Here is a 2,379-nt window from a genome sequence, read left to right as displayed (position 1 = left end):
AGTGGTAATTTAAAGATTTTCCGATACTATTGTGTTATGTATAAATTTGATTCTTCAGCTGAATGAATACACTGGCTTTTACCTCCTAAACCTCAGTATCCTTAGGGTTTTGTAGGTGTCCCCTAGGGAAGGAAATGGCAACCCACTTCAGCATTCTTGCCTGGAGAATTTCATTGACAGAGCAGTCTGGAGGTCTACAGTCTCTGGGGTCACAAAGAGTAGGCCATGACAGAGTGCATCAAGAGAAAGAAATACCACCTGGAAATCCAGAGGTTCAGCAACTGCTCTGCTAATGCTAAGAGGAGCTCATCTTAGGACCATCAGCTCAACTGTGTACAGGCAAACTGCACCTAGAGTATCGGAATTGAAAATGAGTGCTTACGGCTTTCTGCCTGTGGACGCCGCCGAGAAAGCATCGTTGAAGTCTTCCCCACCTCCACTGCCGTCATGTCTAAATCAGAGTCTCCCAAAGAGCCCGAACAGCTGCGGAAGCTCTTCATCGGAGGATCGAGCTTTGAAACAACCGATGAGAGTCTGAGGAGCCATTTTGAGCAATGGGGAACGCTCACAGACTGTGTGGTAATGAGGGATCCAAACACCAAGCGCTCCAGAGGCTTTGGGTTTGTCACATACGCCACGGTGGAGGAGGTGGATGCGGCCATGAACGCAAGGCCACACAAGGTGGATGGAAGAGTTGTGGAACCAAAGAGGGCCGTCTCAAGAGAAGATTCTCAAAGACCTGGTGCCCACTTAACTGTGAAAAAGATTTTTGTTGGTGGCATTAAAGAAGACACTGAAGAACATCACCTGAGAGATTATTTTGAACAGTATGGGAAAATTGAAGTAATTGAAATCATGACTGACCGAGGCAGTGGCAAAAAGAGAGGTTTTGCTTTTGTAACCTTTGATGACCATGACTCCGTAGACAAGATTGTCATTCAGAAATACCACACTGTGAATGGCCACAACTGTGAAGTGAGAAAAGCCCTGTCTAAGCAAGAGATGGCTAGTGCTTCATCCAGCCAGAGAGGTCGAAGTGGTTCTGGAAACTTTGGTGGCGGTCGTGGAGGTGGTTTTGGTGGGAATGACAACTTTGGTCGTGGAGGAAACTTCAGTGGTCAAGGTGGCTTTGGTGGCAGCCGCGGTGGTGGCGGATATGGTGGCAGTGGGGATGGATATAATGGATTTGGTAATGACGGAAGCAATTTTGGAGGTGGCGGAAGCTACAATGATTTTGGTAATTACAACAATCAATCTTCAAATTTTGGACCCATGAAGGGAGGAAACTTTGGAGGAAGAAGTTCTGGCCCCTATGGTGGTGGAGGCCAATACTTTGCCAAACCACGAAACCAAGGTGGCTACGGTGGCTCCAGCAGCAGCAGTAGCTATGGCAGTGGCAGAAGGTTTTAATTACTGCCAGGAAACAAAGCTTAGCAGGAGAGGAGAGCCAGAGAAGTGACAGGGAAGCTACAGGTTACAACAGATTTGTGAACTCAGCCAAGCACAGTGGTGGCAGGGCCTAGCTGCTACAAAGAAGACATGTTTTAGACAATACTCATGTCTATGGGCAAAAAACTCGAGGACTGTACTTGTGACTAATTGTATAACAAGTTATTTTAGTTTCTGTTCTGTGGAAAGTATAAAGCATTCCAACAAAGGGTTTTAATGTAGATTTTTTTTTTTGCACCCATGCTGTTGATTGCTAAATGTAATAGTCTGATCATGACGCTGAATAAATGTCTTTTTTTTTTTTTTTAATGTGCTGTGTAAAGTTAGTCTACTCTGAAGCCATTTTGGTAAACTACCCCAACAGTGTGAAGTTAGAATTCCTTCAGGGTGATGCCAGGTTCATTTGAAATTTATTTACAAACCTGCTTGGTGGAGAAGCTGTTGTCTTCAGAACCTTGGTGTAGTTGAACTGACAGTACTGTGTTGTGACCTGGAGTTCACCATTAAAAGGGTCACCCATGCAAAGTCATGGAGTTTTTTAAATTTTTTTTTGGTTATTAATGATTGTTGGCACATCCTATGCAATATATCTAAATTGAATTATGGTACCAGATAAAGTTATAGATGGGAATGAAGCTTGTGTATCATCCATTATCATGTGTAATCAATAAAAGATTTAATACCTTCTTGAAAAAAAAAAAAAAAAGAGTGCTTACGTTTATCAGAACTTGTGATGTGTATATCCAAACAATATAGTGTGTGTGCTTAGTCGCTTAGTTGACCCCCTGGACTGTAGTCCACCAGGCTCTTCTGTCCATGGGATCCTCCAGGCAAGAATACTGGAGTGGGTAGCCATTCCCTACCCCAGGGGATATTCCCAACCCAGGGATTGAACCCGGGTCTCCTACTGATAGATTCTTTAACATCTGA

General features: G+C 43.9%; 1 protein-coding gene across 1 annotated transcript; it reads left to right on the top strand.

Moving 5' to 3' along the window:
• On the top strand, window positions 386-1,974 carry LOC102189034 (heterogeneous nuclear ribonucleoprotein A1-like). Its single transcript, XM_018051868.1, has one exon. It carries the CDS (start codon window positions 448-450, stop codon window positions 1,408-1,410), a length of 963 nt encoding a protein of 320 aa, XP_017907357.1. The 5' UTR covers window positions 386-447; the 3' UTR covers window positions 1,411-1,974.

Source organism: Capra hircus, chromosome 8 (assembly GCF_001704415.2).
Source record: "Capra hircus breed San Clemente chromosome 8, ASM170441v1, whole genome shotgun sequence".
Classification (NCBI taxonomy): Eukaryota; Metazoa; Chordata; class Mammalia; order Artiodactyla; family Bovidae; genus Capra; species Capra hircus.
This window is presented reverse-complemented; position numbering and strand designations above follow the sequence as displayed.

Bases quoted from the DNA above. Each gene is read 5' to 3' on its own strand.
- LOC102189034 (XM_018051868.1), top strand. From the start codon at position 448: ATGTCTAAATCAGAGTCTCCCAAAGAGCCCGAACAGCTGCGGAAGCTC.